General features: G+C 43.6%; 1 protein-coding gene across 7 annotated transcripts in view; it reads left to right on the top strand.

The window, feature by feature from the left end:
* The window catches only part of LOC121612329 (neuron navigator 1-like), a 69,319-nt gene that overhangs the window by 12,798 nt on the left and 31,925 nt on the right, over positions 1 to 24,596 (top strand). For 5 of the 7 annotated variants that reach the window (XM_041945151.1, XM_041945150.1, XM_041945149.1 and 2 more), the window contains exons 3-4: positions 628 to 730; positions 2,382 to 2,711. In XM_041945151.1, coding sequence (XP_041801085.1) covers positions 628 to 730; positions 2,382 to 2,711 — 433 coding nt within the window. Of the gene's footprint in view, positions 1 to 627; positions 731 to 2,381; positions 2,712 to 17,615; positions 17,832 to 24,596 lie in introns of those variants that run through there. The other 2 variants (XM_041945154.1, XM_041945153.1) reach the window with 1 other exon arrangement.

The raw sequence follows: 24,596 nt of genomic DNA, 5'->3' as shown, positions 1-24,596 counted from the left end.
GAAAGGCTTCTGGCTTATTCTGCCATGGACGGAGCGGGGGGCAAAGGGGCACAGTGCAATGAGCGGACAGCAGGGCGGTGTGACTGAGGGTGGCTGAGGGAGAGAGGGATCCAGGGATCCAGGCAGACAGAGAAAGGAGTGTCAGAGCTGTATGGTCTTAAAGGTCTCCTCTGTTGTTTTGTCTATCTGACTGCCATCATATTTAATTTAGTTTCTCCTCTGCCATCTGGAAAAACAACTGTCTGTACGCTGCCACTATTACCTCTGTCATGTCTCTTCCTAGTGACATTCTCTAGTTTCATTATTTTAGTCTGTTCCCCTGTTGTAGATTTATGTTTCAGGCTTTGATGATGATTAGGTGTAATCCTAGATTTTGGTCACTGGCTGCAGGGACTGAACATCATACCAGTTTAACAGCACAATGTATGATTAACAGTCTGTATGTCCATGATTATTATTTATTAACTCTTATTTGGCCACATTTCATAGTGTATTTATTATTTTGAACTCATATATATATAGTGTTTGTAAATGTTTGAACAGGTAGGCTGTGTTTCTGAGTCTAAAAATATCTCCTTGTGTTTGTGTATGTTTGTGTGCATTCATGTGCATATGCACCCCCTGCAGACCCGGAGTCCCAGAGGAAGAGGACTGTGCAAAATGTTCTGGACCTTCGGCAGAACCTGGAGGAAACCATGACCAGCCTGAGAGGAGTGCAGCTCAGCCACAGGTCAGCCACACACACACACACACACACACACACACACACACACACACACACACATAGCATTGTGTGATAGAAACAAAAAGAAAAGACAAACAAGACAGGAACAGCAGTTGAGATGAGCAGATTCTTATTGACATTGCTAACAGTGTGTTGGGGTGTGGTGGTTAACTGCCTGTGGGCTTACAGATCAATATCTGTATCCCTGATAGACCAGTAGCCATTAGTCTGTCATTTTCCGCCTGCTCTGCTCTCCCTCTGTTTTGGCTGATACGGAACTGAAGCAGCATTAGCTCAAAGCTGACTTCAAAGCCGACCCTGCAAATGCGCACTCACGACTCACATTCATACACACAACAAGGCATGCATTAATGCCATGATTAAGTGTATGTGAGTGTTTGTGTGTCCTATCCCTTCCTCTGCTTCCTTTCTTTCATTGGCTGATTATGATTGCATTCAGCACGTCTTCAGGTTTTGTCCTTGAGAGCTTCCCCTCTGTCCGCCAGTCCGTTCGTCTCCTGCCATGCATCCTCTCTCAGTCCCTCGGTGGGAGCTCCCTACATGAAGAGCAAATCAGCAGATGGTTCCCTGCTGGAATACATTTCCTTTGCCATTCATACTTTTATCGTACCGTAATAACCTTGAATCACTCCCTGCCGTCCCTGAAGACATATTCTGCTTTGAGTCCTCCAGCCTCTCTGAGGAAGTTTCTTGTTCAAACAAGATGTCATATTTCCTGTGAAAAACGAGTGTTTAGAGTGTGAGATTTGCATGAATTAAACAAATGGATTGGTGAGCAAGGAAATTGTTTTGTCTACACATATTTTCGCGGATTTATAGTGTATGCATAACAAGCGTAAAGCCTGTGAAAATCCATTCTAACAAGACGTGTCGCATCCTCTCTGCCATCCTCTCTCCACTTCTTTCCTGCCTGTTTCATGTTAAGTTAAGCATTTCATGTTTTTTATCAACATATATCCATTGATGGTTTTTGTGGAGATGATTCTGTATCCCGCAGACAAGATTAATTTTAATGTAGCAAGCAAAAGCATGCACTGTCACACACTTTGAGAGCCAGTAACTTTTAATATGCTAATGCTCGTCATTCTCAACACAGACACTAAGTAGTGATGTGCTGTGCTGCTTCAGCACTGGGAATGCATGATATTGTGATGTTAGTGATGCTGATATTTGTAGACTTACACAAATGGGCGCTGCATAAAGTGACAGTGCTTTGCAATTTCAAGCAGAGCACAGGGGAACATCAAGGCACGTTTGCTGACAGGAAAATAACTTGAATACACACACATGCACTCGCATTACTTACGTATGTGTGAAAAATATATGAAGGCACAGTGAACACACAGAGAAACAGACACCTGAAAACCAACGAATCCCTAAGCCCTTGTAAAATCAGTATACAGCTTTATATACTGAAGCCCCTCAGAGTGAAGAGGATGCTGGGTGGGGAGAGGATTGGAGAAGATGGTTGGATAGAGAAAGCAAGTCTTAATCTCTTCTGAGCAAAAAAGAGGAAATAGACATTCACATCCTGTCTGTTAAAAGTGTCCCTGATCTTTTCAACCCTTTTGGTGAGCGCATTGCTGTGGATATTTCTTATGGAAACCTAAAACTTATCCTACTTTTCATTCCATAGCTGTGTGGAGGGCACCATGTGCTACGACAGCGATGAAGCTGCTGCGTTCTCGATTTCCAGCCTGTCAAATCGCTCCTCTCCACTGTCATGGCGCCAGGGTCAAGCCAGCCCCCGCCTGCAGGCTGGCGAAGCTCCGTCCACAGGTAACACGCAGTCAGAAGTTCCCCTCCGGATCAACCACACCTCTCGCATCCACCTCATCGAAGCACTGGATGACTCGGATCCATCCCTCCTGAAGGGAGATTACCTCAGCAATAGCGACCTCGACAGGAAGAGCCCAAACGAGGATGATGATGAAGATGACGATGATATTGATGATCTGGGGAATGGGTAAGTCGCAAGCTTTTCTATTTTAAAGCCATGTGTTTTTATCCCTGCTTCATTAGCCGGAGCAGCATAAAGGGTATTTTATGACCTCATGACGCTGCAGGAACCAGGACACTTGTGTTTCATTAATGATTTTAACATTGCTTGTGAGGTGAATCCTGCCACCTGCCAACTGTTACAGCCCCACAGCTGCGGTCAGGCCTGTAGTTAGTGGTTTACCAGCACAACAAAGCCTTGATCAGGCCCTCTGCAATGCATCACAAGCCCCCCTCATAGTGTCCGCCTTGACACTGGCAGCTGCAGCCCCCCTGGTGCAGCTGGCTCTGCCATAGTCAGAAAACAGCCCTCTGGCAGAGCCCGGGCATGATGTCACAATCATCCAGCCCCCTTGCAGAGATCATCCTGTCAAATTCAGCTGCAAGCCCGCCAGCTTTGGCCAGCAGGCTTCCATGTGAAGGACCCCTCGGAGCGTTGGCTTACCAGAGCTCCCCTGGCAGAGCTAGAATGCACATGTCTTTGGAAAACTCGTAACTCATTCTGCCTTGCCAATGTGGGATCGGTCAGAGCTGTCAAGGTCAGAATAAGGTTTGTTTTAAAGTAGCCATGGATTCCTTGGATCAAAAGATTTAATGTCGAGATCAGATCAGACAACAAAATGTTAACTATCTCAGCTTCGTTCATCAGAAATGTTCATCAGCGTGTCTGCTGTGTTGTTATCCAAGTGATGTAAACTTTGTTCTCCCCTATAACTGGAGCATCTTCTATGGTGTTGTTTCTTACATCACACATTCACACCTGTGTCTGTTCAGTCCACACAGCACAGCTGGCCGTCTCCATGAGGCTGTGGCAGTGAAGGCCGGGCAGTTTACGGGAAAAGGCTCTCTTTGTTTGCTATAAAATGGATTAGAGAGGAATAATCCCAGTCATGTTTGTGTGAATGTTTTTGGGTGCCAGGTGTTATTGATGGCCGTATCACAGTGACACAGAAAGATTGCATGTTGTGCTTTTGTCAACATTGTTTTTGTCTGACAACTGAATCAGAGGGACAGGTCATAAGAGGAAGCATGCTGGTAACTGCTGTTAGTGTTCAAATTGTTATTTAGCTCCCTGAGTGTGCGTCAGTCTGTCTCAGTAAGGCATCACATTACCTTGTGACCTGTCAAGAAGGATTACATCAAGTTTCTCATCGATACATAAATAGAAGAAATGTAGTCCATTTAAGAATGCCCTAAGTTGTGTTCCCTGGACTTCTTTGGTTAGTTTTGGAGAACTTGCATCCCTGGACCCAATATGAGGAGGTATGACACAACAATTTTAACTCAGATTCATACAGCATCATGTTTCACAGACCAACTCTAAGCACAGTGAAGAAAAACACATTATCTCATTGTAAACTAGGATTCTGGCAGTGTTTGTGTGTGTGTGTGTGTGTGTGTGTGTGTGTGTGTGTGTGTGTGTGTGTGTGTGTGTGTGTGTGTGTGTGTGTGTGTGCGTGTGTGCGTGCAGAACCTGCAGAACTCATCCAATCAAACTAAAAGAAAAAATCCTCTGCTGGCCACAGCTTGACATCTCCATGGTAACCACAAAAATGCACCCCAGTCACCAGGAAATCCATTGCAACACAGTTCAGGTCCCTGAAGCGTTATTGTGTATCTGGTCATGGCCTCCAATTAGTGGTTGTACAGGTTTATATTGTGCTTTGTGTGAGGAGGCAATATTTGTTGGCAGGCTAAAGAAAAAAGATTGAGAAAGAGAGATGATAGACAGACAAACAAGACAGACAAAGAAGAGAGGAAAATTGAGCCATTTTCTGCTTAAGATCAAATTGTGACTGAAGTAATCAAGATTTTAAAGCTACATGTGCATCATGATGTATTCATAGTCTATAAATATGCACTTGTCAAGGGTTCAGGCTGTATGAAATATTGTGGACAATCTAATGTGATCTAAAACAATAGCCCTTTAACAAAACCTTCAACTGTGTTTAGACTGTGTCAGAGAGATGTTGATTCAATGGCTGAATCGAATAATCGGTTGAATATTTGTCAAATAAAATGAATTGTCTGTTCTATGAAGCAGCAAAAAAATAGCGAAATATGCCCCTCACAAATTCCCGGAGCCCAAACTGACGTCTTCAGTTGCTTTGTTTTACCCCACCAACACCCCAAAACCCAAAGATATTCAATTCCCAATGTCCCAAGAATCATTTGTACGGTCATTTTGACTCTGTACCCGGCCGTGGTGTGGTGCCTGCTGCAGTGTCAAGGTGGTATGTCTTTACCACTAGAGGGCAGACTAGTGCTGTTGTTCCTCTGTCTCTGCTGTTCCCCACCCTATCAACCTGAAGCAGCCCCACGCTGGATTACTCTCCCTTATCTCATTATTTATGACTCATCCTCATCCATTATACATAAAGGCACTGCCCCTGTCATACAAAGGTCACAGTACACTACCATATCTCATCTCAGCATTTAATAATACATAGGATTTCCCCACATGAATTATGCATCACAAACACACATGTTCTTTGTTTGGGTGGTGTAGTCCTCGGCTCTTTGTTCTGTTAAATTGTGAGGAAACAGAATCTGGAAATATTAGAGTTCGGCCATAAACATATATGGGTGAGCAGGATTTGACTCATCATGGTTCTCACTGTGACTCACTTGAGTTTAGACTTTATCGGAAACAATCACATTCACTTACAAAGGTAAGTTTGCCGTGACTGTACCGTGACCTGCCCGACACACAGACCCTGTACAGTCACACACACACTGAGTCAGGACCCCTTATGTCAGTTGTTCGTTTCCTGTCCTTTTCTAGCCGGGGCCTCTTCTCGTCTGATGAGTACCACTTACATCTGGAACCAGACCCCTCCCAGTATCCCCCCACACTCACACGGGAAACAGCGGGAAGGGAGATGAGGAGGTCATTCCTCTGAGTGTGTGTGAACCTTGACCGTATGAGGTTTGGTCCAATGTAGGCTGTGGATTTACACTTTAGAAACTTTTTGAAGCATTTTTAGAGGCAGTTAATCAGCACATGTATGAATGATGAATTAATTGACTGCAGTGTTCAATGTGAAACTAACTATCACATTTTTAGGTCACATTTTTAGGTCACTTTCAGTTCATTGTTTTGATTTTATGACCCGTGGTACAGTTCAGTCTCACCTCCCTCATCAATTCTGATTCCAGCAGCAGGCAGCTGTTTCCAGCAAACAAGCTGTATTAATGTTACCTGCCAAACGACAAGCAAACAATGTTAGAAAAAAAAAAGCAGGTGAAGAAAATCGAACATCTATCAAGCTTAGGACCCAGATGTTTTCTCAGGAGTTTGTGGAAACCACATAGACATATCCAAGGTAGACATATGGGACTCCAGTGGAATGATAATGTTTCATTCAAAGCCTGCTAGATGTGAAAATGTGGAACTCTGCTTCTGCATGTAAACATCTTTGTGATTAAGGAAGCTGATGTTGAGAAGTTTGGGCACAGCACTGCCACAAACGATCTAGCAGAACATAAGAAAAAAATTCCTCTCCTCCTGAAATTTAATTCTGTTTCTTGATTTGTTCACCATTTTCTTTACATTTTGGTTTGATAAATGTGATGCTTCTTCCTAGTGGACACATATGTTACACCCCTAAAGCTTAAAGTATTAAAGAAACACTTAAACGTGTCCGAAGGCATCTATTTCAAAACGATAGCTCAAACAGCTTTAAATGGTGGTAGCAAATGCAAATGATGAGTGAGGCTTTAAATAAGAGTTCACAGGACAGTATATAATCTGTATCCCTTTTTCATAATAGAGACAGTTGAGTCCACTATAGAGAGAAGACACTTATCAGTCTTTGTAGGACTGTTGAGTGTGCTACAGGGAGCTTCTTGATGTAACCATTTCCAAAGATATTGTGCTGAGAAAGCAAGAAGTCTACATACAGTTGCTGTCTGAGCCTCATCTGGGCTTGATTGTCAGTATTGTTTTCCATTGTTGTCCTTCGAGTGGTGATAATGGGCTCAACATGCACACACACACACGTGTCGACGTTTGGATGAGCGCACGGCTTGTTTTCTGCCCTGCTGGGTGCAGACGCTTTCGTTTCTGGATGGAAGAGCTCCCATCCTCAGAAGCCTCCCATTAGTAAACGCACAGTCTCCATGGTTACGCTGCGAGACAAGCTGGTTCACTGCACTAAATGTCTGAATTATGAAAACGTTTGTTTGGAGCACACACGCACGCATGCACACACGCGCCAAGCTCCCTGAAGCTTTTCAGAGTCTGCTGGTTTCAGTGTTTTGATTCTGTGCCGTCTGCTCTCTAGAAAAGCAGAAGTGAGCTGGTTGCTCTTAGCGTCAGTCCAACACAGTAAGAGGAACTGAAGCCGAAAGAGGAACGTTTTAATAGAGAAGTAATCTGTTTTGAACAGAAAAGATGCCTGGAATAAGCTTTGATGTCATTAGTTGTTACTTCAGCCTTAAGTGTTTGGGTGTTGTTCAAACACTGGAGGCCTTTTTTTGGCCCTCAGCTGATTGATGGTTGAGTGCTTTTCATTAGGTGTAACTCCTAGACCTTGTCATTGCCTTTAAACCTTATCTCCAGTGGGACAGGATGGTTACTGACGACCACACTCGTGTGTGTGTGTGTGTTTGGTTGGGTGTGGGGAGCAGTGTTCTTTCTCTCAGGACAAGCTCGATCCTGTTGTGCTCTGACCCCATCTACTGGCCAAATCCTAGAACTTCACACACATGCATGCACACACACGCATTTCAATCACATTATGTTGACTTGAATTATTTTCCTGGAGACTTACTCCAACCATAGCTACTTTCCCATCCCTAAACCTAACCTTACCCTGACCTTAAATAATGTTTTCAGCCTAATATTGAATGGCTTACATTATAGGGATTTTTGTCCCAAAAGGAAAGCAAGTCCCCACAATGTGACTGTGTAAACTGGTTTTATGTCCCCACAACATGAGTAATACATGTCAACACGCACAAATACACACACACACACACACACACACACACACACACACACACACAGAACCTAATGCAGCCTGACACATCTGATTAATGAATTCCTCTTCCCACATCTGGATCTGATTTATGTTACAGGTGATGGATCCGCTCACTCACTCTCTCTTTCTTTGTCACACACACACACACACACACACACACACACACACACACACACACACACACACACACACACACACCTCCTCCTGATGTGATCCTCAGCGGACACACCCAGGGCTTCCCTCTTGCTAAGAGCCAGATCTTTACACTATGACTCATGTTGCGGTCCAGTTACAGACCCCCTTCCCAAAAAAAACAGAGCAGCACTCCCCCTCCACCCTACTCACAACATGGGCTGAGATCAAAATTGGCTCTAATGAAATATGCTGGGGAAAAGAAGAGAAAACTGTATGTTTTGCCTTTTTGAACGTGCGATACAGTTGGGAAAGACACACATATGGTACGTATAGTCTGACACAAAGGTGATTAAATGCTTTGGTTTGTGTTTGTGCCATCAAAGCTTTTTTAATACCGATATAAAAAGAAATTAGCTGAAGAGTTTAAAGGTGACAAAAGTCACTCTGGAGTGACTTTTAGGCCTGACTTCAGGATTCTGGGACATAAATGTGAAATAGAGAAACTTGAGTTCATATTAATTCCTTTCCTCACTGGGAATATGTGGTCTAAATATCTAAACAAAACTGATACTTTGATTGCTTGTTAGTAACTTCCATCTCTTCTAATTCAATTTTACCTTCATACTGATGTTGAACTATGAACTACATCCTCCTCGTCTTATTCTTTGGTTGTTTGTTTGGTCCATTGACTGGTATTCTGCAAACTGTGCTGGAGTGTTTTGAATTTGTGTTTCCAAGCAGCCGTTAGTTCCAGACCATTTCCGTATGTTAAGAAAATCAATTGGCATACCCTAGAAAGCTGTGTAATGCAGTAAATATCAAGTCTGCATTCATTTTTGTCAAAGTTATGTCATTATAGTGAGGTAACAGTGCAGTTTTCAGATTAACCTGGACTGTAATGTGTGTTACAATAATGAAGATCTTAGAGGCAAATGAATGACTGTGAAGAATTACACAACTCAAGCAGGTTTCAAGAGCCGACCAGTTTCTTATACCATGTGGACATGAGTAGTTGCCTGAAAAATAGAACAGACAAAATCGGAAATTCTACAGCCTTTTATTGGGAAATGGTCAGCAGTGTGAATTAATTAAAGCATGATTTAAAGCTCATGAACTAAAAGCAGATAAAAAAAACTGGAATGGTCATTTTAAGATGAAAATGTTGGTTCTGCCTTTCTCACCGCATCTTTCTTTCTGTCTGTCTGACGGTATGTGTCAGAGACAATTCACATGAAAAGTTGATGAGAGGCAGATTGAGGTGGGGTTCAGGAGGGTGATGGGGTGTGTGTTGTTCTTGTCATCCACTACCTGCTCTTCTCTGGGCCTCTCTGGCTCTGTGCGGCGCTCGTTTGGCTCTATCTGCTCAGTGCGGCGTGTAATCAATTACTTTTCCTGTCATTATGATGGGAACTTGACTGAATGGAGGAGTGCGCCCTTTCTTTGTTCCAGCACGTGTGGGCAACACACTAGAGAGAACACCCATGGAGAACACACACACACATGCACACACGCACGCACACACACACACACACACACACATACACTTGCTATGTGTGAGCGTATATATATGAGTCATATGGAGATTATTTTTTCATCCTTCATTTGTTTGAGAGGCTCTTCAGTTTCATTTTGAGTTACACTATAGGATAATTACATTTAGGTCATATCTAGTAGCTGAACCTGTATTCAGATACATTGTTTATCGGCCTGGCTATTTTTCTCAGGGATGATGTAACTGGCTCCAGCTGTAACAGCAGGATGCCGCTGACAAACAGTAATGACATTAATCTGTTTGTCTGCTAAAGTGGCACAAATACGCACCCACCCACACACGCTACTCATATACACATATAGAGGCATACACACACAGATACACAAACACATTAAAAGATTTAATAGAGAGTAACATATGGGGCTGCAGGGGGATTTACAGTCCTCGAAACCCCCTGACACCCCCTACTTCAGTGAGAACAATGTCCTCATGTACCTTTTCTATTCTCTTGAGTTTGCTGAGCCACAGTTTCATTATTAACCTTCTTAATTTATCATGACGCAACAAGGTTTAGTCCAAACAAACAAGAAAAGTGAATGAGACTTTCTCGTAATTGTCAGTTCATTTCACTGACTTTCACTGTTGCTAAAGAAAATATTTGCTGTACTTTTTTTTTCATCATTCTCTTTTCTGTGCGTGTCTGTCTGCACACACACAGTTACACACACATACACCAGTGTTAATGTCCAGGCTGACTGCAGTCAGTTGTGACAGGAATGCTTGATTTATGTCAAGGATGTGTTTAGTTTGACTACGGGCCATTTCATTATTGTGAAACATACTAATATTGAGCAACAAACACATGTTCTGGATCGGAGCTTGGGAACTTTACTTGCATCCCTTGGACAGATTTCCCCACATCCTGCTTTGGAATGAAAGAAAAGTTTGGGAAAGTCAAGAAAGTTCATATTTTCTCTGCTGCCTTGCTTTTCCTTGGACTTCTACAGCATATATCTCTAGCATACTCTGTCTCTCATGAAAGCTCTGTCAGTTCAGTTGCATCCAGCCAAACACCAAAACCACTGTTACTGTTGCCTAGACACCCCCTTTACTGAGGATTGGTAAATCTCTATGGAGACGCTACGGCATAATCCCCGCTAATCCCTGGCTTCCTCTTATGGCAGGATTGGAAAAGAATAAGACAACTCAGGGACCTAGTCAGCAGACTGCAAGGACAAGGGGCCATGGATGGGGGTGTTATGGTGGCTATAGTGTGTGTGTGTGTGTGTGTGTGTGTGTGTGTGTGTGTGTGTGTGTGTGTGTGTGTGTGTGTGTGTGTGTACGCATGTGGAGGACCCCCACATAGTTCAGAGAGATGTGTTACCATGTCAACAATATGAGCGTGCAAAGGAAATAAACGGTGTGTTTGAGTGGACTCAGCTTCTCTACTCCCAGAGGTTAAAATGTCACGACTTCTGCCAGATGACCAATTTCACCCCATTTCCTTTAAGAAAAAAAGACCCGTCCTGCTCTTCCTGGAAATGTTTACAGAATTAACTTTATTTTCCTTTCTTATGATATAATCACACCTGACCTATAGAAGAGATAAAAAGAGGAAAATGACCTGAAACAACAACTGATGGTGAACATGATGCTAAACCAACAAGCATAGATATAGACCATATAGACTGACATCATTCAGTCAACAAACCTTTGCTTTTAAGACTTTGGAGGAAGGCTACATACTGAATTTGTTGGACTTTGAAGACTACAAAAAAGAAATGTGGATAAACAAGAAACGTATGCAAAGAATGCAACAAAATATGATCCTACCAACTATTTTTGCAGCTCTTTATACAAATTATAGAACAATCCACAGCAAAACAAAAGTAGTAGCCTAAAGCTATAGTAAGTGCTTGTTTTGCCTGCAAAGGTTTGCGGTTTGTGATTCAAATCTGGCTAGGAGCAGTGGTTTCAAATGTTTGTTGGACATTGTTGAGAGAGTTGCATAATAATGAATGGGAAGCCGGAGTCAAAACAATGCAGGGGAGCCAGTATGTATGTTACTCAAACAACGGCTAAATACTGGCCAACAGTTCTTTTTTCATTTTTCATCACTGAAAATGTCCTGAAAACTCCTGGAAAATGATCTCTAGAAATGAGCGGGAACCTTGAAGAGATTTTGTACAGACATTCATGGTTCCCAGAGGATGTGTCCGAATGTGATGCTCTCACGTTTCTCTAGCATCACATTCAGGTTCACATTTTTGGTTTTGAGTTAAATGTCTCAACACATATTGGATTGATTCCCACAGCAAAAGACAGGCCTGCCCACGCATAGTCTACATATATCCATACACACCCCCACACACACTCCCAGTAAAGCTGGGTTTATGCTTGAGGCAGAGCACATGCCAATAAATGATGTCAAGCACATCAGAAATGACGTAAGCACAAAAGCGCTGAAAATTGGGCATCTCCAAATTTATGTAACTAGGCGGGCGCTGCACTCACTGAGGTTTTCATTTCAACACGATGTGTTCAAAGGGAGACTGGCCAAGCAGGTTCGCCTCTGCAGACACCTCTATGACCCTTCCTTTAGAGACCACAGGGGCAGCCAAATGACCCTGAATAGAACTTGGCAATTTCGATTTGGAGGTGAACAACAGTAATTACAGTACACAAATGCAATGCTATGTGGTATGCTGGTGTTTACTTGTGTTGCCAGGCAGCACATGTAGCCATATTGGATAACGATGCTCGTCCATTAACACTTGTTGACGTCTTGCTTATTCACACAATATTTTGTTTGTACAACCCCTGGAGTTGAATACTATAAGAAACAATGCATTGAGCATAAACACCTCTGTGCATGCTCGTAGCAAGCAGTCCATCTGCAGCAGCCCACGCAATTACAAACAAGGCTTAGCATTTCTCTAACTCATTCATACCCCCCGCCCCCAACTATACAGTCTTCAAAGTACATGCTTAGTTCCTCTGTAGGGGGGTTAATAAAAAAGTGCATGGTTAAGGACAAGCTTTTCGTGAACTTCAGAAGGAAGCTGCTTCAAATCTACACTCCATACACACTCACAAACACACACAAATACAATGTGCAGACTAATGCTGAGTCTTGGAGGTTAACAGTGGGGTGTGACGGGGGTTTGTAATATGCATAAGAATTAACCTTTCTTCCCTCACATTGACTCCCACCGTGTTATTCTCTGGGGTTGTTTCGACATTAGTCACACACTTTTCTTTCTGCCTCCTGCCATCATTCTCCCTCCTGTTCTCCTCATTACACCATCTCTTAATCTCATCCTTTCCTGCATGCACCAGTGCTCCCAATAGTGAACATATCCTCATTATTTTCCCAGGATACATAAGGTGAACTGGCTGCAGAAACCTGTTGAGCTGTATTTGAACTCTCCGGTGCATTTTGATGTTCTCCTTGTTCCTCTCTGTCTGTTGAAAAACAAACCTTCTTTGCTGTCAAGGTTGTGAGCAGTTCCACCTCGTATTGTTCCCAGAACATTAGACCTTGAGAATAGCGTCCGCTCCAAGCAAGAGCCCGATAAGACGCTTTTGGTGGTCCACATATGGAGGGTCCCTCAATTAAGCACGAGAACCTTTTCAGGCTGGGGAGGAGATAACCTGAAAACAAAAACTGAACATGATGCTAAACCAATAAGCATAGATATAAAACACATAGACTGACATTATTCAGTCTGGTGCAACAGACCTTTGCTTTGAAGGGAACTAAGCATGTCAGTGACAGTTGGTCAGTCCATTACTGTGATCCTGACTAAAATTGTCATCAACTATTGGATTGATTTGGTCCCCAGATTGTGAAGCCTACTGACTTTGGTGATCCTCTGACTACCTTTAGCACCACAAGCAGGTCTGACTTTGGTGATCCTGACTTTTTTTCTAATGTTGCATTGGGGTTCACATTTGCAGATTTTAGTGAAATGCCTCAACCCATATTGGATTGATTGCAGCTGAAGAATAAACTTTAAAGCTAAACTCTTCTTGCCATGTTCTGTGGATTATCAAGACTAATGAAGAGACTGTTTCTGGATGAGGGTGATGTTGCTAGTTAATTTTTTGTATTATTGTTATTCTCTTAGCATTATAAATGAAATTCCATGCATCTCCATTATATTGAGGAGGTGGCAGAAATTTCAGAAGTGGGTTTCTCTAAATCTGGTCAAACAAATGAAATAAAATTGAGTCTCTGCATAGCTAGTTACTACCAGTGGTGAGGGAGGAATTGTTTTTGGTTTCTTTGTTGTTTGGGTGAACAAACCCTTTAAAATAGGTAGTCTGAGTGCAATTTTGTTCTCTTTTATAATTTTTATGTAAAACATTGTCTTTCTTGATGTTAAAAGAGGAGTTTGAGGAAATGATTAGGTTCATTCCTGAAGGTTGGTTCCCACAGTAAAAGACAGGCCCGCCCACACACACACACACACCCACACCCACTCCCACTCCCACTAACCTTGCTCTCACTCGTTCATACCCCTCCTCTACATCTATAGCCTTCAAAGTACATGCTTAGTTCCTCTATAGGGGGTAAATGAAAGTGCATGGTTAAGGACAAGCTTTTTGTGAACTTTGGATGGAAGCCGCCTCAAATCTACGCTACACACACGCTCACAAACACACACACACAAAAACAAAATGCACACTAGAGCTGGGTCTTGGAGGGTTAGCAGTGGGGTGTGACGGGGGTTTGTAATGCGCATTAGAATTAACCTCTCTTCCCTCCCATTGACTCCCACCGTGTTATTCTTTGGAGTTGTTTCGACATTAGTCACACACTTTTCTTTCTGCCTCCTGCCATCATTCTCCTTTCCTGTTCTCCTCATTACACCATCTCTTAATCTCATCATTTCCTGCATGCACCAGTGCTCCCAATAGTGAACATATCCTCATTATTTTCCCAGGATACATAAGCTGAACTGGCTGCAGAATCTTGTTGAGCTATTTGAACTCTCCAGTGCGCCGGCTGTTTTTTGTTTTTCTCCTCGTTCCTCTCTGTCTGTTGAAAGACAAACCTTCTTTGCTGTCAAGGTTGTGAGCAGTTCCACCTCGTATTGTTCCCAGCACACTAGACCTTGAGAATAGCATCCTCTCCAAGCAAGAGCCTAATTAGATGCTTTTGGTGGTCCCGACATGGAGGGTCCCTCAATTAAGCACATAAGAACCTTTTCAGACTGGGACACACACTTTGATGTTCAACCCTGAGTTTGTCACTGTGAGGTCATGTTTTCAGTATTTGAGTTTCTAAAACCTTGGTCTGTTGTTAGTGAGCTACTAGACTGTGGGTTGACTCTTCCTCTGGGGGAGGTGGCTGTTTGCCAGGAAGTCTGACAGAGGAATGTGTGTGTGTGTGTGTGTGTTGACAGCTTTTTTTTACATATTATACAAAACTGTAATATTGGGATGCTGGTTCTTAACTCATCATACAAATTTAATTTTGTTCAACAGTTTTGCATATCTGTGTTTGTGTGTGTGTGCACACACACGTGCATGCATGTGTGTGAGTGGGGAGGAAGCAAGTGTGAAAAGCGTGATAGCATGAAGGTTTGAGGTGAAAGCGCAACAGAAAACACATTCCAGGCTGAGACGTAGAGAGGGAAAGTTGATAAAGTAACAGAAGTTTCTGGGTGTGATCATGAAGAGGAGTATTTCAGCTGATATGTGTGTGTGAGGGGGGGTGTTTTATGTTTGTTTACATACAGTTTATAGCTTAGCAAGTGTTGCATGTGCATCAGTGTGTCTGTGTGTGTTCCTGGTCTGATAAGGGGGAAGAGCTTTCCCAGGTCGCTCGTCTCTTTCATCAGCAGAGGAGTGACAGGTTCCCAGGGTCATATGGATGACCCTGCCTGTATACTGTCATTACACAGTTACATCACTACCTAATTATACTCACCCACTGTACCAACACACACACACAAAATTGTACACTGAAAACAAGCTCAGTGAGCTTAGATACTGAGTGAAAAGGAGGGTAGAAGTGAAAAAGAGACACTCTTTGATGAGGAGAAGCAAATAAATAGAGGGGGAGACAGAGGGCATGTCTGGGCATGAGTCAGCGGTCAGAGTAGAAGCTGGCCAGACAGACGCAGAGCGCTGTCCAACAGCCCTTTCCAGAAACTCAGATGAGAGTTGACATAAATAAAAGCAAAGGCTCACTCACTTAAGGAGGATTGCAAGTGTGTGTGTGTATGTCAATGTGGGAGTGTTTGTGTGCATGTGCGCCCATAGAAACTGTTTTCTTTTCCCTTTATTAGTAACGCTAGGCAACAATGATGGCAGCAGCTCCACACACCTGCAGTTCGGCATGCCAATATGCCAATCAGACCCCCCAACACACACACACACACACACACACACACACACACACTGTGTGCCCACCTCGCCCTGCATGGTACGGGTGAGCAGTACCCTGAAGAATCCCGTCTTTGTTCCCTCTGCACTTAAAAAGAGTGTGTTAATGATCTCTTTTTTCTCTCTCTCTGTGGGTGTGTTTCCCAATCTCTCTATTTCTGTATCTCGTCTTTCTCTCTCTACCACTCACACCAGTTTGTCTTCACTGAAAAGACAGTGTTAATTATCTCCATCCTCCCCCTCCTCTGTCTGTCTCTCTCTTTCTCACCCTTCATTCATTTATTGAACAGACCGAGCAGACAGGCAGATCTATTCACTGGGGTCCACTCACTGCTTAAAGTGTTTAAACACCACTGGATGTTGTGAGGGGGCAGAGCTCTGGGGGGAGTGGATACATGATACACACTCTATTCCTCTGCAAGTCTCCAATAGCCAATACACAATCTGTTACAATAGAAACACTAGAGTCATTTACCCTCCCTGCTTCATTTCATCATGACTGAGGCTTATTCATGCCACTGTTGGTTTGGTTACTGCCGAGCACCTCTATCGACAGCGGGCAACTGTTGAAAGATTTTTATATGTTAGAATTCAAAGTGTACTTTTTTAAATTTCTGGGAGATATCTGTGTGTTATGGTTTCCACATAATAATTGTATTGTATTATTTAAAGTTTCTCTCTGATATTTAATATCCAATTTATCATTTGACGGAAAGTATTACAGAACATTTGCCCATGTCACTTTATACTTGTGTGGACAAGGACATATTGCAGTTTTTGCTCCACTACATTTAACTTACGGCTGTCATCACGGGTTGCGCTGCAGATTAAGAGTTGAAAACATATAACATACTCCTGGCTATAGCATATGATGCATCGTTACAGATTAAACTATCCATCCATATGAAATTGTTAAAATAAGATCCCCCTCCACTTGCTACAGCAGTAAAATGAAAACCCATAACCCATTATTAATGATTAATGCATTTTACAACAAGCCATCAGGTCTGCTTGTAATAAATGGATATTGGTCAAGATACCCTGCATACAGCTCTTTTTGAGAGGATAGGGATTTAAGAGCTAAAAAGGCAAAGTAAGAGATGCTGAAACAGGATAAATCCCAGCCAAATGCATTTTTCACAACCTGGCAACCCAAAATGTGTTCATACAAAGGACTGATATGAAGTGTGAATAAATGATTATCCATTAGGAAAGCCATCAGGTTGTAAACACTGTCTGATTAGAAAGCGCTTCCAAATTACACATCAGTGCATCAGTGATTACAGTCCAAATCTGAAACGCGATGTCCTGAATAATGAGTTTAAACTTTTGATGCTTAAGTTCATGTTGCTGATGTGAGTTTTGTGAAATTTCATGTGTGGGGGCTTTTACTTGCAGTGGAACGTTTTTACATCGTGTCATTGATACTTTCAGTTAGGTAAAGGATCTAATTACTTCATCCCCCATTGTCATATATTGTAAACCAAAATTAAAATGAATGTCAGCCTTCACTTGGTTGAGAGAGTGGAGTCGAGGAGCTGTCTTGTGTGTTCAGAGATTTAAGAGTGTGAAAATGTCTTTGACATGTCGCTTTAGAGAATGTGATGACTGCGTTTTTATCCCGCGGCTGAATGCGCGTTAAAGCCTCTATGCGCTTTTGGGAAAGGCACAGCTGGTCGCGATCAGTGAAACGGGGGCCGGAGGAGGAGGAATTCGGGGTGTTGCCTTTCTATCCATGCTTCCCTCCCTTGCTCATCGCCTCCCTCCCTCCCTCCGCGAGCGTGTGTGTGTGTGAGAGAGAGAGTGTGTGTGTCAGAGTGGAGGCACTGCGGGAGCGGGGCAGTCAGTTAACGCTGCTGACTCTTACAGGCGGTTCCCCGGTTATCAGCGGCGGAAAGCACCGGCCGGCTCCTCTCTGCCTCTACCTTCCTTCAGAGCCGTAGCAGCGGGATATGCCAAACGGGAACAAAGCGGCGTGAAAGCTGGACGGTTGAAGAATGAGCGGGCGCGTGCTGAACGGGAAAATGCTGCAGCTCCCGGCGCCGCAGCGCGCGGGGAGGACAATGCACTTTCTGTCAAGGTAACGGATGAGACCAGAGCGAGCATGTGACTGGACAATACCGGATGAGAAGCCAATTGACACACTAGTGGCATTGCTTTAGTCTGTGCGAACGCGGCACGAATGCGAGGGATCTGCTGGCGGTGAATGGGTTGTAGACGCTCCGGCGGAACCAGTGCGTAAAAAGCAGCAGCATGTCCCATTGATAAAACTCCAACAGCTGCATGGTCGCACGTTTCATTATTGTGACTGGCATGCGCGCAGATTATGCTGCTGTGGGATATTGCATGTCATGGTATACGCCGAGTGCAGAATAGGTGAGTGTATAGATGGAGCTATAGTCTATACAGTATAGCCTATAGGCACAGACCTCAATGCGGAAAGCCATATGTTGAATCAGCACTATCTTTTATTGTCGGATACTGTTCAGACTATTAGAAGCAGCATGCAAAAGGCGGGCCGGTGCTCCTGCCTGAGACTAAAAGGACGCTATATCAAAGGAAACACATTACTGCAAATCATCTAATGAGAATAAAGTGCTAATGGATGTGAATGCCGCATGTGTACGCGCACAACGTGCGTGCGCGCCTTAAGTGTTTCTGTATTTTACGGTCGGCTGACGTGCCCATTGTTTTGAGATGCATGCGATGACAAGTGGTTTTGCTGGTGTTTGGTGGTCAGTCAGCGGGGGCAGGTATGTGTGAGTGGGTGGGTGTGTTCGTATCGATCCGCTGCGGGGACCGGAGCGCATTCTACTGAACTGGCTGACCTACATTTTGAACGACGCCTGCACCCGGTATATCTGCTGTGATTGGGTGAACAGCAGCAAGCCTCCTCCGTATCGTCTTTGTGCCCACGACATGTGAGAATTATCTAATTGTATGTGTTATTGTGTGGGCTAATGTAGGCCAGTTGATATGAGTAGGCTGTTGATGGTGAGGACATGGAGCTGCATCAAAAGACTTGTATTTATGTATTTATTTATCTAAAACAGGGACATAATGACATAACACATATTGTATAGAGAGTTATTTGTCGGAATAATCATGGAGTCGGGTTGCTGTAAAGGTACATTAAGACAACATGGATAAATCAGAGATGCTCTGATTGATTCAGTGTGTGTGTGTGTGTGTGTGTAGGACGGGTTTGGGGGGATGTTGGGGGTCAGCTTTGCTCTTTTTGGTCGACTGACCCCTGTCGCAGTCATCGACCTTTTATGTAAAGCCATTAGAGCAGAGTGGCCTGATATCAGTGCGTTACACACACACACACAGAGCATACACACACACTTTTGCCATCTAACCCATTGACAGACAGACAGACACACACACAAACACACACACATTTTCAGTCCCAGAGCACCAACAAAGAGTGTTTTTATATGAGTGTTTTTATACGCTTGTTTGAGTTGGACATGTGTGCTTAAACAGACTGGCTGTCAAAAGACTGATAACCTATATGATCGAAACCAGAGGTGGCATTAGTAAGTGTGTGAGTTTCTGTGCATGTAAGCCTGTGTGTGGGTGTCAGCGTGTGTGTGCACGAAATGAAACATTAAACATGCATCATTGGCTAACCAGTTCCAGCCTTCACAAAGATTTGATCAACTCTGTTAGTCATCTTGAAAGCAATCCAACATCAACTTAGTGTCTGTCTGTCCGTCCCTGTGCGCGCGCGCGCGTGTGTGTGTGTGTGTGTGTGTGTGTGTGTTTGTGTTGTCATCTTAACAGTATACAAAAGCCTGCTCAGTATGACCTATCTCAGTATCTAGATTCACCCCTGGTTAACAACATAACCTTGTCCAAACATCTGATTTATAAGCTGGTGACATCAGTCATTAATGTGCGTCACACCCCAATCCTCTCAAGTTCCTTGTAATTAAATGAAAGTGGAGCGTCGGTCACTGTGATGCAGACCAGGCTTGTGTCACAGCCGATGTCATTTAGTGGTGCATGGCAAGTGTTGGTCAGCCGATCTGATTGGTTGAGCACTTTTACAGCTTCCTGCCATCAGCTGCTTCATTAGCGTCCCAGTGTAGTAATTAAAGCTGAAATCCGTAATGTTTTCAATTACTTTATGATAATTCTATCCATCTGTGTTGCGGAGTGTAGTCAAATGGCACATTCGCTACGCTATTGAGAAATGTTGATCAGGTTTGTCAGGTGACACCTGTTAGCAGAAAGTTAGGGATTTCACCTTGCAAACTGTTTTTATCACAAACACGCAAATGTTGTCTATTGTGCTGGACTGGAGGGACCCAGCAAAGATAAATTAAGTTGTTTTGGAAACACACTTTGCTGACTCAGTCATTGGATGAGTTAAGAGGGTCAACGGCCTGTTGATGATGTTATCACACCCTCATGATTCACGATTCATGAACAGGACTTAATAATCTTAAGCACACAAGCATGTCAACACAAGTCTAGATACATTTTGAAACACAAATTAGGTAGTGAAAGTTTTCTTTTGTTTTTTTTTTTTTTAAATCCACACAGGCATGTTTTTGGGTGTTTTTAAAAAGATTCCTGTTCACACAGAAATGGCAGAGGAAACAGAAAGATTTCAATCTCTTCTGCTACTCATGTGCAGGACACTTTAAGCAGCAGATGACCAACCAGATCACATGACAATATACGTCTGAAATGTTCAGAAAAGCTCTACTTTCTACATCCACACTGCCAGCATTTATAGATTTATTCACAAATGGCTTAATTTTCGGTTGCCAAAACCCCCGGGTCAGTTTATATAGAAGGCCAAAATGGAGAAAAACACATGACCGAAGTCACTTCATGTGACCACTGACTCTGATGTTTTGCTATTAAGTGAACAAGCTAACTTGTCCTGCCTACAAGGTCATTAGACCTGAAAGCGAAACAACAGATGCTTGTAACCTGTGCTTGTAAGACACATGCACTTTTTTTATTGTACACACAGGAGCCTGTGTTCACAAACAGAGCTCATATTTTCATGAGGTGGTGCCCCCCGTGGTTTAGTGAGTTTCTCTGTTAGATCAAAGCCAGAGAAGGGCCTACAGCCAGACAACAGTCCACCTTAACGGGATCTCTGGGGCAGAGAGAGAAAGCTTTAAGCCTAACCTCAGTGGTCTCGCAGAATAATAAACTCAGGATGTCATTTTCACTTGATAGTGAAGTAGCTTTCTAGGAAATGTAGAGTGAGTAAAAAGCTCAGACAATGTCCCGCATTGAAACCTGCAGAGCATTCTTTCGAGATGAATGGAAAGTCAGACGATTCCTCCTGTTTGTGTCGGGCCAACAAAATTAAGACTGTGGGTTTCGGTTTTGTTCGAACCTCTGCCTCCATCTATTTCTGTGTGTCTCTGCGCACTCATGCGACGGTATGCATATATGTGTCTGCATATGTCGGAGGATTAGGGAGTGGAACCCCAGAATACACTCGCTGGAATGTGAAGTGTGTGTTTTGAGCAGCCCGAGGGCGAGGAATGTCTCCCAAACTCACTGTAACAACTTTAAGCGGCGTGACCAGAGTGCGTGTGTTATGAGTGACAGCAGGTGATGGGTGCGTGCTCATGCAGGGTGCGCCTCGAGGCCTGTTGGTCTCCACCGCATGTGTTCAATACGCAAACACACACATAGCAGCGACCTGTCTGTCCCCTCCACAGCATGGGAGTAATGTGTGTGTTTTAATAGGTGTCTGCTTTATCTCAGCCAGAAGAAGTGAAAGAGTATCTCTGCCGCAGTCAATGGGCCTTTCATTCTTTTTTGTTGAGGTGGTGTTTGGACAACCTTTGGCAGGTGCTTGGTGGTGTTCTGCTCAGGTCTGTAGTCTCTTTGTGAAGCTTGATTTGATTTAAACAAAAGTTCTACAAGCACATAATTCACATGTTCTCACATTCTGCTTCTAAACATGAACTCCCCCCAAACTGATTTAAGAGATGTTGCTTGGCCTCTTAAGTACCATCATCAGCCCAGAATCCACTGATCCGCTTCAGTCAGCACATTTAGCATCTCACAGCAATGTGGAAACTGACTGCTGTTGTCTGTACTAATCTGGGAGATTAACACATAATCAAGTGGTGGCATTAGTCGATGAGCTGTCGCCAACAGAAATTACAGAACTGACCGCAACATTGAAAGCGTACATTTTCTTTAATAGGAGAGTTTCTTTGTGTAGAGAGAGGATGCCCTCTGAAATGTTATTTACGTGTCTGTGCCAGCTGCTGTGACTGAGGCATTTGGTAGTCATGTTGAGGCACTGCCCTTTTCCCATGGACACCAGCTCACATCATGCTGACATCAGAGTTCCTCCATCTGCTGTATGTGCATGAGTATGACTGTGTGTCGGAAGGACTTAGTTCCCTTTTGTGATGCATTTGATAGTGTTGCTAACACTAGTAAGATCCTTATTACTGTAAGTCAAAATCATTTCTAATATCAGTAATTAAACCTCGGGCTTTGCAACATTTCCCCTTCCCAAAACCCAACAGGTTAGCTGTATTGTATTTCACTCTGTTTTGTTGTCGTTGACGTGTCTGGAGGGAGGCCAGAGGTAATTCTAGCCCAGGATCCAACCCCTGTCCAGGGCCTCTACGTGCCGGGGTTCCCCTTGTAAGCTCCTCCTAAGTTCTCAGCCCTTCAGTTGGGGCTGGAAGCGCTGCACACTGCACCCCAGACTGAACTACTTATGGAGGTGATTTAAAATGCTGTTCCACCTTGTCCCAGGAGTGCTGTCCCTCTTCTGCTTCCTGCTCTCTTGTAGAGAAGAAAGGTCCTTTGGAAGAAACTCGGGGTGCTTTTGGGGGTCAAGGGTTATTGGGTCGAAATCCCATATAAGAGCCCTGCTGGTCGCCACCTAGCACACTCAGGCCCTTTAATATCTTCAGAAATCTAACACTCTTTGACCCAATTTGTCATGCTTTTTACATTAAGAGCATGAAATCACTTTGTGGAGATGCTTTAATTTATGCTAAATAAGTTCAAAAGGCATTGTTTGTATTGTGACTACATTCAAAGCCCTGCAGCAGCCTTATTTAGACTGGGGGTCAGTAACCTTTAAACTTTAACCCCATTTAAGCTGAGTAAGAAGACAAATACAAAGAAGAAGAAGAGTATGTGTCTGGTGCCTCTCAAGGAATCATCTGCACACCTCTCTCTGCTCCTACTGTTTTCCTTTTTTGGGACTTTACAGCATGAGAAGATCAAGACGACCCAGTTGGCGTCAGCATGATCAACAGTCACACAATTTTTGCTTCCAAGAGTATTTCACCACTCAAAGTTCCTTATATGAAGCTTGGAGCCTTCTGCTGTTTCGACTGTCCTGCTTCATTTCACAGGGATGAAGTAGTTCAGAGCCAAGTTGACTCTCAGCTGCGATGTGTTGAACTCTGAGCAAACCTCGTCCGTCCACCCTGGGGAGGTCAGGAGGAGAGAAGAGATTTGGAGATAACTTTGCTTTCTGGGGAGAATTTTGCTGAAGCAATTTCTCCTTTTCTTAAGCTGTACAGTTTTCTCTATCTCCACCTCCCCCACGCTCAGGAAAAGGACACATTTTACTGACCAGGATTGCTGATGCCTGTGCACGTGCACGTGCCTTTTCAGTGCTTTAACTTTCCACCCAGAAAGCCCCGAGCATTTGTAGAATGTGTCCCCATCCTTGCGAGGAAAACTTGGAAGAATGATGTGCATTAATATTCCTCTACACACAGACGAACACCTTAGAGCCAGTAATGTGCAGCCCTGCCTGGCTTAGTGTAACCCTCAGCGGAGCAGTGACTTGAGCAAAGCTGCCGTTCCCACTAGCTACTAACATCATACACTTCTGACAGCTAATTCAAGCTTCACTCCAGGGGACAATGGCAGTTTAGTACATCTGATGTGATTGCGTTTGTGTGTTTATGTATGTGTGTGTGTGTGTGTTTGTGTCTTAAACCCCCAGGCCATTGCTGTCAGGGATATGCCTGTCAAAGGCACAACAGGGTTTCTCCTCTGTGATGGCCATTTAGGGATGTGACCTCCTATTCTCCTCCAGACTCACAATCACACATACACACGCACACACACACACACACACACGTATACACATACTGCACCTCTAGCTGACATCCCTGGCCTGCTCTGATCCTGGTGGCAGATGGAATTAGTAGTAATTACGAGCTCATTAACTCCAGCCTGTTCTGTAATCCCCTGTAATGCCCAAATACTGCTGTGTGTGGTGCGTGTATGTATGTGCATGTGTGTGTGCACAAAAGAGTGTCCAAGCAGCCATCACACATTGTTCCATTCCTCATCGTGTAAATGGGACGGAGAGGAAATCATAAATAATGCTGAAGAGGAAATTAATTTCTCTGTTCAGTGTGTACCCAAAGGCAGGCCGCTTGCACAATCTAGTTTTTAATTGGGTCTTGTCAATGATTCACTGTAAGTGTTTAACAACACAACTCAACAGAGAACCTGTATTGGGTAGCTAATTAAAAGCCATTTTTAATGACAGATTTGTTGCTAATTACTCGACAAGTGCCCGAAGCGCCCAGACAACAACATGCCATCATTAAAAAGTGGTAGAATAAGTAATTTACCAGTGAGATTAAAGGTCAGCACAGCATGTATGGCAGTGTTTGTCTGATAGCAACATGCAGTGACTCCAGGGGGCAGCAGATGGCTGATGGCTTTATGAGAACAAGCAACTAAACTGGCATTTGTAATCGATTTGCCTGCATCTTGAATACAATCATAGACAAATCATGTGTGTTGGATGTCCAGGTACTATACGTCATGTGTCAGATTTTGAGGCTTTCAAGATACAGTAAGG

This window comes from Chelmon rostratus, chromosome 10, assembly GCF_017976325.1.
Source record: "Chelmon rostratus isolate fCheRos1 chromosome 10, fCheRos1.pri, whole genome shotgun sequence".
Taxonomy (NCBI): Eukaryota; Metazoa; Chordata; class Actinopteri; order Chaetodontiformes; family Chaetodontidae; genus Chelmon; species Chelmon rostratus.
Note: the sequence above shows the minus strand (reverse complement) of the source record. Positions and strands in the feature narration are given on the sequence as shown.